We start from the raw sequence: 19,501 nt of genomic DNA, 5'->3' as shown, positions 1-19,501 counted from the left end.
TTCAAGGGGCTTGTAGGGCCCCACTGTTAGTCGCAGGCAGAAGACCGAGGATTATCCTCCCTGGACGATACCTGGCAGGGAGCCAGGGCCTGGAACCGAGCATCCTTGGGGGCAGGTCCGGGGTGGGGGTGGGGCCTGTCACTGCTGCCCTGGAAGAGGAGCGGCTGTGCCCAGGCCACCACAGGAACAGGCGCCCTCGGAAAGACAGGTGCTCAGGCTGCGCAAGGAGAAACATGACAGCCATCGTCAGAGACAGAGACCCTGGGTCTGGAGGACCAAGGGAGTTGGTCCCAGAGGGCAGAGCAGAGAGACCGCAGGCGGACGGGTGGGGGTGGGGCTTCAGGACCAGGGCCTGGACGGCAGGCGCCCCGGAGAGAGTCCAGGGGAGCGGGTCCCAGAGCAGAGGTCGGACCTCTGGGCTGTGAGGCCCGCCGCCCAGCCCGCTGGCACAGGCATCCCGCCCGGGATCGGCACAGGGCCTCGCCGGCTCTGAGCAAGGGCTTTCCAGCCTGGCGCGTCTGCGCAGTCGCCTGTCCGCCCAGCACCGCGGTGAGAGGAGGGCGGTGCAGCGACTGTCTCTAGTCTTCTTGCGTCTTCTCGCGAGAAGACGCGAGAGCCAGCGTCTGCAGCGCCGCGGGGGCTCGCGCGGAGTTCTATCTCCAGCTCCCTGGCCCTGTGGTGCTGGGGGCTACGAGGCCAGGGTCGAGCCAACCCCTGGCTCACCGACGGCCGCCCTTTCCCTGGGCCTTTGTGGGGGTGCAGCGAGGGGCTTCGTGGGGTCCTCAAGACCTGTCACCGCGCTGAGGGCCTCCTGACACTCTCCCTTTGGGGGTTAGGACTCCAGCGTGTGAACTTGGGGGACGTTGGAAGTGTGCGAGAAATGGAGGCGGGAGGAACCTGGTGATCAGACCCAGGTGCCTTCATTGGATGCCGCGCTCGCGGCGGGCTGAGTCTGCCGACTGCAGCGTTGAAGGAAGGCGGGAGTGGGGTGTGTGAGGGGAGGGGTTGGTCTCGTTCTTCCCGGCAGGCTGTTCCCAGGCACAGGAGGGTCATCAGACCACTGCCATCGTGGCTGGCGCCAGGTGTCCCTTGTGCGCGGTCCGGGGAGGGTTTCTATTAGGCCTCGGGCTACAGAGTGAATCGGGACAGAGTCGTAGGCAGTGCAGCGGGTTGGGAACTGGCCTGACCCTTTCAGGGGACACGCAAATCTTCTGGCCATAGCAGTCCAGAGGCCAGTCTGCACAGGACAGCCCAGCAGGTTCTGGAGGTGCCGTGAGGTGAGAACCCACCTGGCGAGCGTCTCCACCAGGAAGTCGGTGCTTCTGGACCTTCGTGTGGCCATAACCAGGGTGCTCGGGGACTAGCCAAGTCCCTGTGACTTCCTCTCATCCTGGCCACGGGGCTCTTCTCCCCACCCCAGACCTGTGCTGGGTGGGGGCTGGCTGGGGTTCATGGCACCCCCCCAGGTCTTCTACCCAGAAGTGCAGGTGGGTCCTGGTGGGCTGAGGATGTCACAGCTGCTCGTGCTGCCAGCCCCCCCTGGGCCCCATCCACAGCTCTGTTCCCCAAGACACAGTGGGGAGAGCTGACGGCAGCATGCGGCCAGATGTCCTGGTCTGCGGTTCGCCCCTCACGGGGTTCTGTCCCTGTGCTGTCCTTGCTCCTCAGCTCATGGTTCAAAGCCTGGCCACTGTGGTTCCTGGTACAGCCCAGGAGGCAGGGCTGTGAGGACAGTGCGGGGACTGCTCCTGTGGGGAAGGGGGAGGGGTGCTCTGTGTGTCCTGCCGTGGGATCGATCCCCCTGCTTGCCCCCAAAAGGCAACTCTGTCTCTGAGCTGGGGGGCATTTGGTGCTCCCATCCTACCCCCAGAGGGGCTTAGACGGGAGGCAGAAGTCTGTGCTAAGGTGGGGGACCAGGGCTCCGGTGGACACGTGGCATGCAGAGGACCTGGAGGCCAGAGCAGGGAGCAGAGGGTACAGGGTGTGTCCAGAGATGAGGCAGTGCCTTCTGGGGACCCAGAGGAAGGGCTTCTGGCCTGGAGCCAGGCAGGGCCTTGGAAGAAGGAGCCTTCAGGGACCAGGGAAGCGGCCTTAGCAGGAGGAGCTAAGCGAGGAGGCCACGTGTGGAAGACAGCCACACAGCGTGACGGGCAGCACCCCACCCGGCAGTCTCCGGGACCCTCCAGGAAGCGCCGCAGCCTCCGCATGGGGCCTGCTGCCCGGAGTGTTCTCGCACAGGGTGCCAGGGGCGGCTCTGCAGGCCCAGAGCAGCGTCACGTGGGTGTCACATGCACATCTGCGACACAAATCATGGCTTTTCCTTCTCTGCTGGAGTTGGTTCTTTTAAAGTCTGTTCATTTGGCTCTGAAGGCACCAGCTCAGTGTTTCCTTCTCTCCACTTGGGATGAGAATGGTTTTAAATTTCACAGGGTTGGCTGAACCAGGACACGCCGTTGCCCTCAGCCTGAGTGTCCTAGATCAGCCGAGGTGATTCTCTCGCGTAGTGTGCCTCGTTAGGTGTTTAAACACTGCTGTGTGCTTCCTGCAGATTTCTCAGCCCCACAGAAGACCCGTGTAGCTGATGAGTGGGGACTCATGGCCTGGCTGGTCGGGGTGCACTGTAGACACTGGGGGGGTGCTGGTCAGTCACCCTTCTGGTGTTCCTGGAAGTCAGAGGGGGTCGTCTTATGATGGTGACGACCTGGAAGGGACGTGGAGGCTTGCGTCTGTGGCCTGGGCCCAGCAGGGCCTCCTAGACAGCCAGCTTCGTGCACCCTCCAAGCCAACAGGACTCGTTTGTGAGCGGGGCAGCTGTCTCTGCTCTCGCCCCAGAGAGGTCTCTCGTGACCGAAAGGCCCTTGTCTTCCGGCTCCTTTCCCTTTTCCACAGCCTGGGGGCTGCCGGGGCCCCCAGACTCGCACCAGGCTTAGGGCCAGCGGTGAGGCCCACGGTGGTTCTGGGTCCGGTTAGGCAGCAGCCAGGACGCTCGGACGCAGCTGTCAGGAGCGTGGGTTGTGTCGTGCGAGGTGCACCTGCTGGGGCTGAAGCAGAGCTGCTGTGGGGGTCTCCCTTGCCTTGTGAAGGGGGCAGGGCAAGCCCAGGGCCCACTGCCCACCAGGCACTGTCCTTCCTGCAGGCCCGCGGGGGGTGCGGTTGTACCTCTGAAACCAGTCTGCCCTCCGAGGCGGATGGGCGGCACGCATTCCGTGGTGCCAGAGCATTTCCAGAGCCTGCGCTATGCTCAGGGTGCCCTGTGACCTTGGCCCTCTGACCCTGGCTCTTCTTCTCCTGGCAGGCTCGCTGACGTCCATGTTCGTCAGGCTGCCCTGTGGTGGTGTTGGGGTGAGTATTTCTTTAATGTATAAATAACGTCCTGTTTGTTCTTGGAGTCCCAGTGGTCACAAAAGCCGCCGCCTTGCTCTCCACAGAGTGGATAATGGCTGCCAGGTGTTTTCCATAAACGGGCTGGTGGTGGGTCCCCCTCACACACACACACACACACACACACACACACACACACTCGCACTCACACGTGTGGCTTCAAAGGCCTCGTGAGCCTGGAAGCGTTTGATGGCTGGACTCCGGCACCTTCCTTGGGGAGGGTCGTCTGGCATCCTGGTCGCCTTAGGAAATGGGGTCAGGTGTGCAGGCGGGTCTCGTCACAGCAGGCCGAGGTCTGCGCGTCCTGACTCGGGTGGTGAAGACATCACTTGGTGGCAAGTGTGGATCCTTCCCGATTTCCCTCCAGCTCCAAGCCCCCGTGAAGCTTGGAGTATGGAAACCTAGTGTTAGGGGCCATGGGGGGCGGGCACAGCTGGTGGCTGGGCAGTGTCACGGCTTTAGCAGTGGGGACAGTGCTCTCTGGCAGGTGTGGTCAAGTAGACACGCAGGGAGTGTCGGCCGCCCCCAGCAGGGGGCCGGTTCACCAGGCTGGGACAAGGGGCAGGGCTCGCGGAGCTGCAGTCGAAGGGGAGGCCGGGAAGGGACCGCGTGGACAACAAAGCCATGGGGCCAGACTCGCAGTGCGGGGTGTGTGTGTAATTAGAGATCGCGGGGTGAAGTCCAGGTCTGGATTCTGTTATGGAAATGGAGCAAAATCGTCTTCTTCCTGAGTCTTTACAAAAATCGCTGCTTTGAAAATTATCCCGTCAGAAGAGGGATCAGCGGCATTTATTCATCCACCACCAAGCCCTTCTGGAGTTGTTTCGTTCTGAATTGTAAGTAGGCTGCAATCTCTTAGTTCAGGGTAAATTTTTGGCCAGACTTGAAAAAGCTCCCGCTCACACAGCCCTGCAGCCAGTGCCGGGCACGGCAGGACTTACAGTTTGCAAACGAGAGCTGAGTGGGACTTTGGGCCAGAGCCCTGCCCAGCGTGAGTGCAGAGCCCGCCGCTGGCTGAGCAGCGCCCGCCCTGTGGCGCCCAGGCACCGTGCAGCGGGAGCACCCAGCACGCCTGTGGGGAACGACCCGTGTGGCCTGGGCCAGGGGCGCCTGTCGGGGCGATCAGCTGGAAGTGTGGGCCGCAGGGTGTCTCTCTCCCTTGCTCCCGTGGCTGCAGGGGCAGCCGCAGCCCAACAGGGCCTCAACGTCTCCTTTTAGCCCTGGGGACCAGCCTGGGGCTCCCAGGGGGCACAGGGGCCCGTGCGTGGTGGGGACGCCTGTGCAGGGACGAAGACGACGAAGCACTGAGAAGAGGCTGCTCTGCCCCTCCTGACACTCGGAGTGAGCGCTCAGCTGTGTGGCTCGTTCCTTCTGAACGGGGAGAGAAGCTGAGCTGCCTTTCCTGTTCTGAAACTTAAACGAAAGAGGCTGTTTCTCTCAGCCCCAAACTGCCTCAGGCTTCCCACTGAGGGAGGACTGGGGAGTCCTTGCCTGGCCAGCCCTGGGTGCCCTGGCTGCTAACAAGCTGCCCGTCCGTCCCCTCGGTCCATGCCTGTGTTCGCTGTGGGACAGCGTGCCGTGGGCCCTGCCCTGCATCAGTAGCCACTCGGCCACCTCGCCCTGAGCCGGGCCACCGCCCTGTGGGTCCTGTGTCCAAGCTGCGCCCCCTCCCGGAGCCTCGTGCTCTGAGACTCAGGCTGGGTGGGGCTCAGCCCTCCCAGGCTGGCCCATGGGGCTGGTGACCAGCTGCTGGAGCCCAGACCTGAAGCAGTGGGAGGTCTTGGGTTCCCCGGGACGCCCTCCGGGGGCAGGCTCTGTCCCTGGCTCTGGGCAGGGTGTTTTGGGACCCTGGGTACACAGGGGGAGGGCATAAAGACCTTCTGAGCACGTGGGGTGCTGGGCCATCCTCTCTCCCTGCACTGGTTCCTGGGCCCTAAAGCCCAAGTTTACGACCAAGGAAGAGGAACCGTCTGGGTGGTTTTTCCCAAATGGCTGTCAGTCCCCAGAGAGGCAGCCTCAGGCTGGCCCAGCCGTGGCCTTGGCGGTCACCCCATCGGCTCTGTCTGGGGCCTTCCCGCGTCGGACTGCAGGGCACCCGTGTATGAACGGCCCGTGGGGGACGGCAAAGCGACATTGCCTGGGATGGAGGCTGGTCTGTGGGAGTCGGACACCGAAGCTGTGGAGGATCGTCAAGCACCCAGCTTTCCTTTGACATTTGGAAACCATTTAGAGAACACAGAGGCTCAGTCATTGAAAAGAGTGACCCTCCTGGTGTAACACTGTCCCATGATGGCTCTGGCCCCGAGTTGGTGCGCTTCCGACCGCCTGGCTGTGAAGACGAAGCACCATGGTGCCGTGCAGTCCGTCCGCCCCACAGGTCGGCCAGTGTCTCTGTCGGGGGGGCAGCGGCTGGTGCACCTGGACACACCTGCCAGGTGGGGGCAGAGCACCAGCAGCACACGCTGCGTGCGGCTGCCGTGGCCTGTGTCTCGAGAGCCCCGAAGAGGAGGCGAATTTGGGAAGGAGGCCCGCGGGCAGGTTGAAGGCGGGCAGCTGACTCACCGCACGGCCTCTCCGAACCTCCGCTGGGCTGCTCCCTCCCCTGCGGGTGGGAGGCTCCTGCAGACCGGGGCTCGGCCCACCCACCTGTGCCCTCCCGCCAGGAGGGCTCTTCCCAGAGCTGGCCCACGAAGTCTGCCTGCTCTCTCCCACACTAGTAACCAGGGCTTTACCAACCCCGATGCGCCCCAGTACGTGAACCCCCACAGGAGAAGTTGCCGGGCCTGTGTGTGCCACCCGGCGTCGCCTGCCAGAGGGTGGTGCACAGTCCCCCTGGACGGCCCGGAGTGCTGCCCTCCCCCTCCCACGGAGCTGACCAAGGATTTGCTCCTAATTAAATTCAGCACAGAATAGGACCACAGTTGGAAAGACCTAGTTCTCATGTTTCTCTTTGTTACTTGTTAGTTTAACTCCACTGTATCTGGAGTGGGGGTGGGGCTGGCCAGGTGGCCCCGGTGTCACTGCACGCAGCTCCAGGTGTGCCGGCGCAGCCAGGAAGAGAAAGGACGCGGGGACAGGGTGGCACCCAGGCTCGCTCTCTTCAGCGCGCTCACTGCCCTGTTCTCGCCAAGCGTGTTTCGTTCGGCACGGCTTTAAGGACGAGGGAGGCACGTTCTCAAATTAGTGCAGAGGAGGCAGGCGCCCCTCGTGCAGGGTTGCAGAGGCCACGCCCCCAGCCCAGCGCTCACCGCCTTGCGTTGTCTCCACAGGTGGACAGTGACACCATCTGGAACGAGGTGCACTCGTCGGGGGCGGCCCGCCTGGCCGTGGGCTGCGTGGTGGAGCTGGTCTTCAAGGTGGCCACGGGGGAGCTGAAGGTCAGTGAGGAGGCCGCGGAGATGGGCTCCCACAAGGAAGCCTGCTTGGGCATTTCAGGGTGGGGCTGGAGAGGGGACAGCCACTGAGACGCCCTTGAGACAGTCACGTGACTCGGGGGGAACCGAGGGCCCCTGTGTGTCAGGCACTCTGCTGTATCAAAGGAACTGTTTCCCACACTGTGGAACCACCAGCCGTCCTCAGAGGTCCGGGTCCGTGGGGCAGTCTGCAGGCAGAGCAGGGGGGGCGGTCGCTGGGGTGGTTCCAAGGACTCTGGTGTGAGAGTCAGGTCCTCGGCAGGGGCCGTGCCAGGGGCGAGGACTCAGACACTGAAAGGTGTTAATGAATTGGAAAGTGATGCCCCATCTGGCTCCGTAGGTCAGCTGGGCTCTCCCAGCTGCTGGGGCATGCCCCTGGAAGTGTGCTGTCCCGGCGTCCGTGAGGAAGGCCCGCCCCCCAGGCAGGCGCAGCACTGGGGGAAGGGCGGGGCTCGAGTGGGCCCTGGAGGAGGGCGCGGCACCGAGACCATCAGTGAGCTTTGACTCTCCCAGGAGGACCCGCCAGCCCGTCTCACGTTGGCTGGATCCCCTATCCACGCATGACTTACGGATCACGGGCCACTGGGGAATGTGGGCTGGGGCGTGGCACAGGTCTCCCTGTCTCCACGTGACCGGCAGTTGCACACCCTGCACAGGAGCCGTCCCCGGAGCCCACATGGTGTCCCCCACGTCTCGTTCTCACCCGAGAGCTCCAGTGCTGGGCTCCCTCTGTTTGTGGGGACGCCCGACTCCCCACAGGTGGGCACCCCGTTTCCTGGCAGTGCTCCCAGGGGTGTGTCCGAGGGCTGTGGGCCCAGCCCCACTCTGTCACGCATCGCGAACACGTGGCGAAAGTCCTGCCACACATCGGTGCGCTTCTGGGCCACGGCCCGGCTCCTGGTGTGACGCCGCCCAGGGACCCCCTGGTGCGTGCCCACAGTGGGGAGGCGAGGGCCCACGGGCCGAGCGCCACTGCACAGTCCGGGCACAGGCGGGGGGGGTGTGCCTGGGAGTGTGCGGGGGGTGCCCTCACCCAGATGGGGCTGCTGCAGACCTGGCCCAGCGCTCCCCTCGGGGGCACAGAGCGCATGTCTGGACGCGTCCCTCCACAAGCGGGGTGGGCAGGTGCTGCTCCCCAGCCTCGGAGACGCTCCTGGCCCTACTGCCCGCTCCCTGTGCACTGAGCCGCAGTTCACCTTGAGGTCGGACTGGGGCGTGGCATCTGCCCCAGCCCAGGCCCCTCCCGTTTCCTCTGCACCCGAGGTCCTTCGGGTGCTCCCTGGGGAGATCGTCCTGATCCCGGGCCCCAAGGCCCCCCCGCCAGCCCTCCCAACGCCCTTCTGCCGGGCCAGCAGGCAGGGAAACGTTGAAAGTCAGGCACGTCTGTCCCTTAGCGATGCGGTCACCAGCAGACTTCAGAAAGCAGGGACCGTCATCTTAGCGGCACCCACAGACAGACAGCCCTTGGTGCAGTTCCCGGTCTGGCCTGGGGCGCAGCGTGAGGTCAGGTCCTCGCGTGCTCCCTGAACCTGCCAGCGTCCGTCTGTGACGATTTCCTCACTGACACGGACCTATCTCTTGTCCCCATCTGCCCTCCTGGTGTCGCATGTAGAACGGCTTTGCGGTGGTCCGCCCTCCGGGACACCACGCGGAGGAGAGCACGCCGATGTAAGTAGTGGGGACGCCGGTGCGGGCTCTGACACCCTCGGGCACTGGGAGGGGGCGTGCCGGGTGCCCCGCGGTGTAGCAGGGGCCCCTCGGGGTCAGAGGCCGACTTGCTGGTGGGTGAGAGTGCAGAGGGGAGCTGGAGACAGGCGGGGGGGGGGGAGGCCGCAGACCCAGCCTCATCCACCAGCCGTCAGGTCCAGTCGTTGGGTCTGTTAGGAGGGCCCGCGGGAGGGAGCTGAGCCTGCCGGACGTCGGCACCGCCCAGTCCCGATCCCGCCCTCGGCTGCTTTTTGAGGGCGGCCTCTTGGGGGCCTGCCCACGGTCCGGGGGTCGTGAGGCTGAGCCCCAGCGCCTTGGCCACACAGCCAGCTACCTGGACCCCGTGCTGGGTTCTGGCCCTGGTGGCCGCGTATACACACGTCAGAGGTGGGGGCCCTGGTCTGCCGTGTCGGTGGACAGCCGGTGACCGGCACGTGCTCCACTGGCCCCAGGCCGTCGGGGTGACTCCGGGCCCCAGGTGCTGTGCCGAGCGCCTCTGCTGCCTGGGGCAGTGCTGTGTCCCTGGCCCAGGAGGCCCCCCAGTGGACACGACAGGCTCCCCAGGCCGGGAGACAGGCCACCCCCTGCTGCCAGGGAGAGTTAAGAGGAGGTGACGTTGGTCTGTGCCAGGAGGATTCGGGGGGCTTGTCACCTGGCAGAGCAGGGAGTGTGCGCACATCTGTGCCCGGCAGAGCCAGGACGTGCAGAGGGGCCACAAGACGCCGGCGCAGCGCACACCAAACCTGGGGGCAGAGCCAAACTCGAGTCCCCGAAGGAGTTGCAGGAAGATGGGGTGACCATCACTGCCAGGGGTGTGCTTGGCGTGCAGTCACCCCCGGGCCCAGAACACTCGTCCCCGCCAGTGGGGAGCAGGGCCAAGTGCCCGGCTCCGAAGCGGCTCCTCTCCGGGGTCTCAGTTGTCACACGTCCTGCGCAGTCAAGGCCGAGGCCCGCTGTGCGCTGTGGGGGAGGGCTCTCAGGGACGCGCCTCCACCAGGGGCGGCCTGGGCTTCCAGAAGCAGGACAGCCAGGCCGCTCAGCTCCGTGGGAGTCGGGTGAAGGGGGGTCCAGACTGAGAAGAGTGTGGTTTGGACCTGATCACTTCCTCAGATTTTCTGCTCTCCTGAGTGAGACTGGAGTTGCAGGTCGTCACTGGGGTGACTGGTGTCATTGTCCCACGTCCTAGCATGTGGAGAGGTGGGCAGGACCAGGTGCGGTAGGTCATGTCTGTGCTCCGCGGCCCATGGTGTCTTTTGAGAGGCCCATGAGGAGGAGGAGTTGGTGCAGAGAGAAGTAAAGGGGTCTCCTTACCGGGGCCGGGCCGTCTGCAGGCAGGAGACCGTGTGTCTGTCTGTCGTAAGCATCACCTGAGGTTTACAGGCTGCTGTTCAGAAGCTGCGAGTTCTGGGCGGCTTGGCTGGAAGGTGTGTGGAAACCGATCCAAACCGGGGTTTTCCTCCAATTCTCACCTGCAGGGGCTTCTGCTACTTCAACTCCGTGGCCATCGCAGCCAAGCTTCTGCAGCAGAGGCTGAACGTGAGCAAGACGCTCATCGTGGACTGGGTGAGGGCTGCCCCGGGACGGGGCGCACAGGGCCCCACGTGGAGGGGGAGGCAGGCATCTCGGGCTCCTTGGGCTCTGAGGTTTGGGGGTCTTCACTTCTGGAAACGGCGTCAAGGACACGGGAAGTAAAAGCCCCGTGCAGAGCAGGTCTGTTTCACAGCAGCTCCTGCCTGGGGTCAGCTCCCGACATGTCTAGAGCTGCACCTGCAGCTGAGGGCGAGTGTTGGCAGAGCCTCACTGGGAGGCAGGGTCAGGAGGAGGCAGGGACCAGGTGCCCCTTCCCGCCCCTCCCATCTGAGCCAGTGGGTCTCACTCCCGCGCACTTGCCCCCCCCCCCAGCTTCTGTGCAGGTCACACAGTGTGTGCCACCCTTACCTCCTGCCCCGTGTGCCTGGAGGGGGCTGCCCCTCCCGGCCCTGCCACCAGCAGGGCCACCCTTGGGCTCCCCGTTCTCATGCTGCAGGTGGATGGCAAGGTCGGCTTTTACTTTACTCTCCTTTTTAGTCAAGAGAGATGGAGCGAGGGGTGTTTTTGGTATTTATGATAACTTCGAAATTTTTCAAGAAAAACATTAGGTATACCAGGTGAGAGTAGCATTTGTAACGCAAAATACTTTTTGGTATAGAGAAAAAACCAGAAATACAATGCAGAGCACCCAGCGAGCACCCAGGTGCAGGTGCTGGTCACGGAGGCCCTCAGGTGGCCAAGGCGGCCTGACTCGGGGAGCACCCGCACCCGGAGCAGGTCGCCCGCTGCCGTGTGTCCCTGAGTCCTTCGTGGCTCCAAAGGAATAATGAGATACACTGCGGGTGTGCCTGGCGCTATGCAGGTGGTGCCACACCGTTACTGTGCTCCGCGCCGGGCAGTGTCCACCAGGCAGGTGCGGCTGCAGCACCTGGCAAAAGCCAGGGACCATCCAGAAGCTTCAGGGAGCCTCCCTGAGGAAGGTGGTGCCGCGTCCCGTAGGAGCAGTGGTGTGCGCCAGCCGCCCAGCTCCGCAGCGGCTGTGGCTGCCAGCTGGCAGGGAGCACGCTGGTCTGCTGCCGCTCGTGTGTGCAGCGGCCGCGTCTGCTCTAATGGGCACAGGTGGCTTTACAGAGAAGGGAAAGATGCTGAGCAGACCCCTGGCTCCCCGATCGCTGGCGTGGGGGCAGCACCTTGTGAGCACACTGTGTGAGGCAGGCCCCCTTCCCTGTGGCCCTCAGGGTCCCGACCTGAGGGCGCGTGGTCTTGGGCCTGGTAGAAGCCCAGCCGCCCTCCGTGTGGTACCAGGAGAGGTGGTTGGTTTGCTGACTTGGCGTGGAGCCACCGCCTGCCCCTCACCCTGTGGGTGGTGCCCTGCCGCATCCCAGCGCCGGGCGCAGAGCGGGCACCTTACACGTGCTTGAAAATGAGCAGCCATGGTCAGGGGGTGGAGGGAACGGCTCACTCTTCACAGACACAGCAGATGGGAAGTCAGTCACGTGGTTGGAAAATCTTGGCCTCCCCCAGACAGGACTGAGAGAGTCTGCCCTGGTGCCGGGGACTTGCGCCTGGCCCCCAGGCTTCCGACCCACGGGGCGGGGGGGGGGGGGGGCGCCGGGACAGTTCCTGGCCCAGCCCGCACTGAGCCCGCCCCCGGCCCCCAGGACGTGCACCATGGCAACGGGACGCAGCAGGCCTTCTACAGTGACCCCGGGGTCCTCTACGTCTCCCTGCACCGCTACGACGACGGCAACTTCTTCCCGGGCAGCGGGGCGCCCGACGAGGTGCGCGGGCGCCCGGGGGAGGGGGAGGCGGGGCCCCCGCCCAACAGGAGGAGGGCCCCCAGGAGGCGACCGGAGGCAGGCAGCTGGATCCCAGCCCCTGTGTGCCCGGTGGTGCCTGACCTGCCGGGTGGAGGCAGCCAGCGGTGGCCTGGGCGGGGATCGGCAGAGCACCCCGTCCCGTGTGGGCCCCTCGGCCAGGGTGCCTGTGCCTGTGCCCCCGAGCCCTGGAGACGGCAGCTCAGAGCCTTCGTGACACCCTGAGCCCAGCCAAGCCCAGCAGACTCTGAGCAGAGGCCCCATGGTGGGGGCTCACACCCAGTGAAACAGCCCAGCCCCACCCCCAGGCCTCCTTTCCTGAAAGGAAGTTGAAAGAGTGGCCCGTGTCTGTCTGTCACTCAGCACAGAGCTCCGTGTCCTGCCCCGGCCCCACCCCTCACTCCCACAGGTTGGGAAGACGGGCCTGGGGACCCCTGAGCTCTGCAGGACCACATAGCTGTTGGCGTGTCGGGTGTGGGGCCTGGTGACCCACAAGTGAGGCTGGTGCAGGGTGCCGGGGCTTGTTGGCCAAGGGCCTGTGACGTGCGTCTCTGCTTTGCACAGGTGGGCGCAGGGCCGGGCGTGGGCTTCAACGTCAACATGGCCTTCACTGGCGGCTTGGACCCCCCCATGGGAGACGCGGAGTACTTGGCCGCCTTCAGGTGAGTGTCTGGCTTCCTGTCCCCAAGGCATCCAGGGATCTTCCCGAACTCAACCCCTGAGTTCCCAGCTTTCATTGGCTGTGACCTTCACCTTCCTGTCTGAGCACCTCAGATGCACCTCGGGGAGGGCCCTCCCGCAGCCCCAGGGTGCACGTGCAGAGGTGGCGATTTCTGTCACTGCGTTGGGAGGAGCGGCGCTCTGGGCCCTGGGGTTGTGTCCTGGTCCCTTCTTCAAGCTGGGGGCGGGCCCTCTGAGGCACTCCTGCCTGCGCATCACCTGGGGCTGGGAGCGTGTCTCAGGCCCTGGCAGTGGGGCGCAGGCGCCGGGTGTGCGGAGTGGCGTGCTCACGGAGAATGGGCACGTGGTCTGAAAGGCTGCCGTCTGCTGACCTGTTCCGGCAGTTGACCACGAGGAGGTAGCAGACCGAAGCCATCCTGCGCCTTCATCGATAGCAATGGCAGGGAGGGTTGAGCTGGTCCAGGCCTGTCCTTTGTATCATGCCGGGCCCCCAGAACGGAGCTGTGGGCCAGCTACCGCCACGGGGTTCGCTGTTGGCGTCCGGCGTCAGGCGGGGCCGTCTGCTCCTGTCTGGGAGCTCCATGGCAGCGCAGGCGGCCTGGCGGGCTCCGGAAGAGGCGAGTCCTGTTCAGTGGTGCCGTCTGACCAGCCTGAGCCCTGGTGAGAGGACCCCAGGAACCGGCCCCACGGCCTCTCCGGCGCCGCCCCTCCGCCTCCTGTCCTGCGGCCGAGCTTCCACAAAGGTCACGCTAGCAGGCACGGGCCTTCAGGTGTCACGGGCACCCTGCCTTGGGCTCCTGTGCAGCCGGCAGCCGTCCCGTGGCCCCGCGAGGCACCTGCTTGCTCGCCCCAGAGGGGGCCCCAGTCCCCGATGCCGGCTGTCTCTCGGGGTCTGCCCTGGGGAGGCCTTCGGTCTGCTGCTCCAGCAAGGGGACTGGTCTGTGGCGATACTGGCTGGTCACCTCCTGGAAGGCCCACCCAGCTGTTCACCTGAGTCACTTTTTCCGCTGGTCTTTGTTTTTTAAATTTGATCTTACTCCATCAGATACAGTGGAATTTTGATCATTGCTCTGCCTAATTAAAGGACATCTCACAGGTAGAACATCTGAAAATTCGCGTCATACACAGCTGAGCCTCAGCCTTGTGAGATCCAAACTCCGCGGCGGCGCCCCTCCCAAGAACTGGCCTCCCAGGAGGCTCCTTTGCAAACTGATGTCCCATTGCCACAGTGAGGGGCGAGGACAGTGCCCCCGTGAGTGTTGGTGCCCTCCAGGGACCAGGGGGCACTGAGTGGGCGAGATCCGGTGAGGGCAGGGGAGGAGTGAGAATGGGCAGGCCTTTCTTTCCAGTTGTTCTGCCGGGTCGGGCCCTCTGAGCCAGGGGTGGGTTTGCCTGCCAGCGCCACCTCTGGCCCCTCGTCGGTGCGAGCAGGGTGGGGGCCATCCGAGGGCCTGGGACATTGTTCTCTGTCCCTTTAAGGTGGACGGTCTCCTGAGAGTCGCTGTCGACGTTCGGTTTTAATCTCCTGCCAAGTTCGGGCATGATGACACCTTATCAAATGGGCTTTGTAAAGCCTGAATCGCTGCTTTGAAAAGGAAAATTGTTTCAGGATTTTTTTTATTGATTTAAATGTAAAATAGCACTTTGAAGTTCACAGTTTATGGTTCCTCAGGCATTGATCGGAGGGGAGGGAAGGTCAGAACCTGTCTTCCCCTTTTTTCTGGGCTCCCCCCGGGGCCGCGGACGGTGCCTGAGAGGGAGGCTGTGTTCCTCTGACGCCCGCCACGTCACATTTCAGGAGATCAGGCCTGCGATGCGGAAGAGATAAGAAAGTGGCCCCTAATGAAATCCAGGAGCAGCGGCGCTTTCTCCTGGGGGCGAGGGGGAGAAGGGGGCTTAATTCAAACCATCGGGCGAGGCTTTGAAGTTGGTGGAGGAGGCCCGGGTCTGTGCCCGGGGAGGTGAGGGCCCACTTTCCTTAACCCCTCGCTTACCTGTGTCAAGTGGCCACCTGTCCACAGGAAGGTCGGCGGCGTCAGGGCCTTTGTGCCTTGAAGCCGCCCTGGGGTGGCAGCGGACTTGTGTGCCCCACGGCAGCTCCTCGCCAAGAGAAAGCAGAGGCGCCTCCCGGGCGTGACAGAGGTGGGGCGAGTGCAGCCTCCACTACGCCTGCGAGGCGAGTGTGGCCTCTTTCTAGCTGCCGCGTGTGCTGGCGTGTCCGCAACACTGTGCTCCCACCGCCTCTTCGACACGCCTCTAGGCTCTCCACGTCTCCCCTGGGTGGGGTGTGACCCAGGGACCTGCTGTAGCGACTTCAGAAGCAGAAGACAGAAGCTCAGTGGAGGAGGCCCACGCCTTGTACCTGCCCCGGGTGGCGGTGGGGTTAAGACAGGAGACGCACGCAGCTCCTGCCCCCTCAGGGGCTCAGCGGGACCCCAGGGCCCCAGCAGGCACTGCAGCCACGGAGGCGGTGCATTGTCCGCCTGCTCACTGGGCCTGCAAGAGTGGGGGGTCGTGGGAATGGGGGGCACTGGGCGTTCCCACAGGAGCTCGTGCTGGCACAGAGCCATCTGGGTGGGGGCTGCCTCCAGGGAGCGGGACTGTGTCCCTGGCTGTGACAAGGGGAGCAGACACTGCACAGTGTGCCAGCAGAGGTGGATGGGTGGGTGGCAGGCACCAGTAGGCCAGGGCACAGGGTGGGTGGGGGTGCCCGGCAGAGCAGCAGCAGGAGCAGGTTTGGTGGCCTGGAGCGTGGCCAGCGGGGGACAGTGGTGTGTGAGCCGGTTTTCAGGAAGGAACTGGGAGAAGCTTCTCTGATTTGGGCAGTTGGGGGCCACCCTGGACTTGGGGGACAGTCGGTGGAGGTCAGGACAGAAAGAGCAGTGTGGGGGTGGGGCAAGAGACAGCAGACGTGCTGCTCTTCTGAGGGCCTGTGGGGGTGGGGACAGGAGCCTGGGCCCTGCCCCGAGCGAGGCGGGAGCCCCGGGGAGCACAGGGACACCGAGGCAGAGGCCTGGGTGTCGCACAGCAGCAGGGCCAGGGCCGTGCAGGTGGCCTGGAGGACAGCAGTAGCTGTGGGGACGAGGGGGTGCACTGTGCTGGCCCAAGGCCCCCTGTGGTGGAGGCAGCGGCAGAGCCAGGCAGCCACGCCCTGGAAGTGACTGAGCATGAAGACCCGGTGGGAAGGGGGCAGGGAGACAGGGTAGAGGTGGAGGCACCAGCCCAGAGAGGATGCCCCCACTGCACCAGGGTGACCTCTAGGGGCACGCGGGGCCCAGTTTCACGATATAGACGGGGCTGCAGGGGCGGGGCAGGTGCCTGTTGGTGCCCGTTCTGACCCCCACAGAGGTCAGGTGTGTGGGGACGACTGCTCCAGTGGCTGGCCCTGGGACTGGGGTGCAGACAGTGGCTTTGGGAGCTGTCTCCAAAGATGGGACCTGAAGCACCAGCTGCCCTGTGCTCAGGGGCCACACCCCCCATGCACGCAGGCCAGTTCCCTTGGTTTGCCCTGCTCTGTCCCCTCGGAGCTTCACCAGAGCCAGGGCCATCGCAGGGCCCAGGGCCCCCTGGGACAGTAACCGCCTCCTCACACCTCCTGTGCTGAGGGGCCCGGGGCGCACCACCGACACACGCTCGCCTGTCTCCTCTCAGAGACCCGCTGCTCTCTCACTGCCAAGGGCACAGCTACCAGGCGACCTGCTTCCTCGGGACTGCCCCAGCCCACCCCTCTCCGCCCTCAGAGGGCCCCTGCTAGCGGCCCTGGGCAGCCCCGTAGGAACACCGTGAGGTGACTGCACAGGGGTGAGGCATGAGGCCAGTTTGCAGCGTCCGTGAAGGACCCACGGACACCCTTTCAGCCCCCTGTCTGGGGTCCTGAGTGGGTGGTGATGGTGCTGGACAGGCTCCTCGGGAGTTGCTGCGTTCGGCTCGGGCAGAAACCTCGAGGGGAGCAGCACGTCTCGGGCCAGACACTGCAGTCGGTGCTGGAGCCCCGCTCGGCACAGGCCTGGCTCTCGGTCCACTTTAGGTTCTTCTTCGCTGAGTGAGTGTTTGGGATGATGGCGTAGCGGCCCCACGCCAGGACGTAGCAGCGAGTGCGCACGTCCTGCACTGTCCGGCTGCGCATGCGCGCCCAGGGTGCCTGTGCAGCCACAGTAGCGGGGCGGCTGTGCTGCCTGCGCCCTTCGTTTCGATCGGCTCTGAGGCCGTGCCGCACGTGGAGCACGGACGCCAGGGCCCCCTGGTGGTCACTGCCGCTAGTGGCGGGTGTTTCGAATCGGGGGCGCGGCCCACCACACTTGGAGCGGGTGCTCCCGCCGCTGTGCCTGGGGTGCGCAGGGTCCCCGTGCATGTCTGTGGCTCCAAGCTGGCGTGTCCTGGCTTCCAAACCCGCACCAACAGCATGGCTGAAGCTGCCTTAGTGCCCGACGCGTTTGTGCGACGGGAACTTCATTGAACACGCATCTCCCTGGAACGACCATGAGGGAGCGAAGGCCACGGGTGGGTGTAGACCAGTGCTGCCCTTGCAGCATTGAGAAAACCAGGCCCGCGGGGCCTGCGCCTGTGCCCTAGGGATGGCCCCGCGCCGGCCAGCTTCTCCTGTGCCAGTCTGCGCCTGCTGTCTGGCCGGCGGCCGCCCTGCTCTCAGCGCCTGTCGGGGCTGTCCATGTGGGCTGCGTCTGTGCCGGAGCCGGGGCAGGACAGACGCCTCCGCGCACTGTGTGCACAGAGCCTGTGGGCTCGGTTGCCACATCCCTGTGGGTACAAAAGGTGTTCGGGACAGGGGCCAGCACCACAGTCACGGCACCGAGTCTGGAGCAGGGGTTGGCAGTGTGGGGTCCTCGTGCCAAATGCACCAGGTGTTTTTAAGTGACATTGTGCCAGGACACAGCCTTGCTCACGCCCTGTGTGTGTCTGCTCACACAGGACCGGGCAGTGTTGGGCAGTGGCAACACACCGTGTGGCTTGGAGACTGGCACACTGAGTCTCCAGCCCTTGGCCAGAAGCTGCCTGAGCCCTGCCCAGGCTCTGGGCTTTGTCCCGTGGGGCGTGAAGGACATTCCAGAGCAGACCCTAGGTGGCGGGGGGTGTGTTCCAAGGAAGTTAGCGCACTGTGCTCAGCCAGGGTGAGTTGGGGGCGGGCCAGAGGGCTCAGTCCCTTGGGACTGGGGCTGCGAGAGGGCTGCCACCTCAGCCACACACAGCCCAGGTGCTGGGCTCAGGGCCGGCGGAAGCGAGTGGGGAACTGAGCAGAGCCGCCCACGCCTTCCAGGGGACCCTTCGCTGCAGCCCCGGGAGCTGCCGCACTGCGCCGTGAGGTGTGCTGTAGCTATGGGTTGTGGGTGGGGTGCTCAGCATCCCCTGGGGCTGGCTGGTCGGGACTTTTCAGGCCCTGTGAGGTCCTGGCCCCCCAGTGCCCTTGGCCTCAGACCTGGAGGGGATCTGGGACAGGTGCAGTCAGAGACCAAGCGGCCCCCCTCCACATTCCAGTCCCTTGCTGATTCCTTGTCGCCTCTCCTGCCTTCTGCAGAATGGTGGTCATGCCGATCGCAAATGAGTTTGCCCCTGACATGGTGCTGGTGTCGTCCGGCTTCGACGCCGTGGAGGGCCACCCCACGCCTCTGGGCGGCTACAACCTCTCTGCCAAATGTAAGTTGGGTGTGCAGGAACGCACAGGGCCCTGCTCTGTGTCCGAGGACCCGCCCTCGGCGGCAGTAGGAGGACGCTGTTTTTTACATCTTGCCCAGGGCGTGGTGCTGCTGGAGACTGTGTGGGGGTGGGGCCCCGAGCAGGTACAGCTCAGAGTCGGGGAGAGGGGGCCCCAGGCTGCCGCCCCCCCACCCCGCTCACCCAAGTCAAGGGGCTGCCGTCAGGTGACGGCCCTGCTGCTGCCACAGGAAAGCAACGGCTGTGAAGACCACCCTGCCCACGTGGGCAGGTCACACACAGACCACCTGGCACGGAACCCCAGGTCCACAGGAAGGCGCTGGGTGCCACCCACCACCTAGCACTACAGCTGTGAAGGCAGTTGAGTCCTAGGACTCCTGGGGCTCCCTGGCAGCCCCTTGTGCTGACCCCATGGGTGCAGATGGCCAAGGAGAGCCTGCCTGTCCCTCCCCTCCCACAGGAAGTGGGCGGGCACCAGAGAAGAAAGCGGGAAGCAAAGGGCATCTGTGGTGTGGCCGAGCAGCTCGGTGGCTGAGGAAGTGGCCAGGCAGCGGCCAGCGTGCTCGGTGTGCCCAGAACCCCTCGGCGCCCAGCCCAGGCTGAGCTCCTGCACACGGTCCTCACAGCTCCTGTTCCCATCAGAGACAAGCCAGGGTTTCCGGAGGGGACGGCCTCACGGTGCCCACTGCAGCCAGGGAGCACCTAGGCTGCTGGCGGCCAGCTGGCGATGGGGCTGCTGACCGCTGTGGCGGGGCTCTTCCTGGCTCTTTAACAAATGTCAGGCTGTTGTGGCCGAGGGTGGTAATTATCATCACCCGTCAGGTGTTCGTGCCCATGGGAGGTTGACATGGGCGCAGCGGAGGGACTGTGGCTGTTGGTGAAAGCCAGGTGCTCCAGACACAAATGTCCGAGTTCTGGAGGGGCACGTGTGGCGCTGATGTGTGTGCTAGAATGTGTGCGTGCATGCGTGTGTCCTGCACACCCACTGAGCAGAGCCCTGGGCCCCAGGGGTGGATGAGGCACGCCCCAGCGGCTTCCTTGCCCCAGGCGCCCTGCCTCTGGGCCTCTGTCCCCGGGAGAGAGCTGAGGAGCTCCTCCCACAGCCCCTCCCCGTCCCCAGATGAGATGATTTGCAGCATTATAAAATCAAAGCACTGAAACCATAATTCCTGCTCTCACACAGATCAAACAGACTCCCAAACCGAAATTCTCCCATGAATTTACTGCAGCCCAGCCTGGCTTCCATTACGAGCCGCGGCGCCGGCCCCCGGGGTCTGCACGTGACGTGATGCGTTTCTGGGCCCT

General features: G+C 64.7%; 1 protein-coding gene across 6 annotated transcripts in view; it reads left to right on the top strand.

Annotated features, from left to right (window-relative positions):
• Nucleotides 1-19,501, top strand: part of HDAC4 (histone deacetylase 4) — a 151,524-nt gene that overhangs the window by 121,021 nt on the left and 11,002 nt on the right. For all 6 annotated transcript variants that reach the window (XM_037161516.2, XM_037161521.2, XM_037161518.2 and 3 more), the window contains 7 exons: nucleotides 3,296-3,342; nucleotides 6,651-6,758; nucleotides 8,407-8,462; nucleotides 9,977-10,064; nucleotides 11,693-11,812; nucleotides 12,413-12,510; nucleotides 18,060-18,178. In XM_037161516.2, the coding sequence (XP_037017411.2) occupies nucleotides 3,296-3,342; nucleotides 6,651-6,758; nucleotides 8,407-8,462; nucleotides 9,977-10,064; nucleotides 11,693-11,812; nucleotides 12,413-12,510; nucleotides 18,060-18,178 (636 nt within the window). The remainder of the gene's footprint in view (nucleotides 1-3,295; nucleotides 3,343-6,650; nucleotides 6,759-8,406; nucleotides 8,463-9,976; nucleotides 10,065-11,692; nucleotides 11,813-12,412; nucleotides 12,511-18,059; nucleotides 18,179-19,501) is intronic.

The sequence above is a fragment of the Artibeus jamaicensis genome, unplaced genomic scaffold (assembly GCF_021234435.1).
Source record: "Artibeus jamaicensis isolate MK-2021 breed Jamaican fruit bat unplaced genomic scaffold, CSHL_Jam_final contig_944, whole genome shotgun sequence".
Classification (NCBI taxonomy): domain Eukaryota; kingdom Metazoa; phylum Chordata; class Mammalia; order Chiroptera; family Phyllostomidae; genus Artibeus; species Artibeus jamaicensis.
The sequence above is the reverse complement of the archived record's forward strand: the minus strand, read 5'-3'. Positions and strand labels throughout refer to the sequence as shown.